The sequence below is a fragment of the Sphaeroforma arctica genome (assembly GCF_001186125.1).
Source record: "Sphaeroforma arctica JP610 unplaced genomic scaffold supercont1.2621, whole genome shotgun sequence".
In the NCBI taxonomy this organism is placed as follows: Eukaryota; class Ichthyosporea; order Ichthyophonida; genus Sphaeroforma; species Sphaeroforma arctica.
In genome coordinates, this window is record NW_014037937.1 from 435 (window position 1) to 2,255 (window position 1,821).

Here is a 1,821-nt window from a genome sequence, read left to right on the forward strand (position 1 = left end):
TGCACGTGTACAGATCACCCTTGTTTTGTTCCTGGAAAGTAATCTTGAATCCGCACTATAGAAAACTTGATCAGTAGAGCGCACAGTCATACAATGATATCTACGGGTGCAAGAGCGCAGATATCGCTCTTCCCTTGAAAGTGACCTGGTCTTCAGACCCCACAACTCAAACTCAGCCCTCGTTTTCCTAAAAAAAGCAAATTCTAATCACTCCTCTATTATGCACGTGTACAGACCACGCTCGTTCCTGGAGAGACAGCGAGACCTACTTGCCAACAAGACAAGCATAGCGTCCTCCAATCGCAGATAGCTTTTTAAAAATTGCGAGTGAATCACAGTCGGGTGGATAAGGCTGGTTGTTCAAAGTGCTCTACATGCGGCTTTTTAGGGGTTTTAGGGTTTCATCTGATTCCGAGTGTGATTTTAGTTCTGTAGGCGATTAAAATATTTGACTAAAGTTTGGTAGACTTGTAATGAATCTGGGAACATCTGGGTGGAGCATCTGGGTGGAGGGCACCATAAAATAGCATGTTCATGACTTATCGCTTGTGTTGCTACTAAGGATTGCATAGCTTGAGTGATACATGAAGCTTTCTATTGTGCTTTCTTTGCACTCAACCCACCTCTGATAAAATAGCCAGTTCATGTTTTACCTCTTGTGTTGCTACTAAGGATTGTATGTATAGCTTGAGCGATACATGGAGCTTTCTAATGTGCTTTCTTTGCACTCAACCCACCTGTTTTAATTGCGAGCATGTCACCAATTGAGCACTTGGGAACCGGGACTCAAATGTAAGCGACTATCCACGGTGTCAATTTAAATAAGGGCGTTAGTGGTCGTGTACAATTCAGTCAGTTACTGGACTCTGCTATAACAAAGTCGGAGACGGGAAGCAAACTTAAAGTCGTCGTTAGATTGGGCAGATCTTAAACCTAAACTATCAAACCCTGATCGAGGAGATGGTGATCAATCTTCCACCACCGTGCCATGTCCCCACGAGACCTAGACGTTTAACTGCGAGAGTAGTACAAGTCTACAGTAAGAAAATCAAGACTCGTGACCAGACAAGCAATAATCGATCCTATCAGAGCGTTGTGAATGGAAAAATTCCACTATCAAGGCATTCATTTATTAATTTTGTTTCACCAGGAATTTGAGCACATCGATCTTTGTCATCACACCGGCTAGGTTTCCAGAGTCGTCGGTTGTGAAGCCAATGTGATGGTGTTCGAAGAACATCTCCAGCGATTTGAGTGGCTGTTATATAGTTGTGCATACCATGGTTCGGATCAATTCGGGCGTTCACATGGCAACGAAAACACATAAAGTCAGGCAAAATTGAATTCACACAGGGTGAGTACATATGTTCTCGGAATCTATTTTTATGTGTGATTTTTATGTGTGCTTTGACTTAAGCGCAACACATACATGGGTCTTTTTTGTTTCTGCATATACACACGCGGGTACCACCCAACACCAAGAAAAAACGGTCTAAAATCAATATGGAATAATAATACGCAAGTCACACAAAAAGAACATACCGTATCAGGTTTGATAACCTCAAATTTCTTCTTCGTGTTGAAGTGCAGCATGCACTTCTCTACATGGTCACTGACCGTGCAACGTCCATGTGTGAGTGCGGCTAGTAGCTGACCTTCGGTGACCAGACCGCGAATCTGCAACAAACGATGAGTAGTCAGTTAGTTTAGTATTCAGATATGTATATATATATATATATATATATATATATATATATATATACTACTCTCTACTTACTATGTGACATAAGTACACCACTAACTACACTACCTACCTTCCTA

The 1,821-nt window shown here is 41.7% G+C and overlaps 1 protein-coding gene across 1 annotated transcript in view; it reads right to left on the reverse strand.

Annotated features, from left to right (window-relative positions):
- Positions 1-1,076: 1,076 nt before the first annotated feature.
- The window catches only part of SARC_12820 (cystathionine beta-synthase), a gene marked incomplete at its 5' end in the record, with an annotated part of 3,613 nt that continues 2,868 nt past the window's right edge, over positions 1,077-1,821 (reverse strand). The window contains 2 exons of the mRNA XM_014293066.1: positions 1,077-1,258; positions 1,543-1,677. Coding sequence (XP_014148541.1) covers positions 1,133-1,258; positions 1,543-1,677 — 261 coding nt within the window. The 3' untranslated portion in view covers positions 1,077-1,132. The remainder of the gene's footprint in view (positions 1,259-1,542; positions 1,678-1,821) is intronic.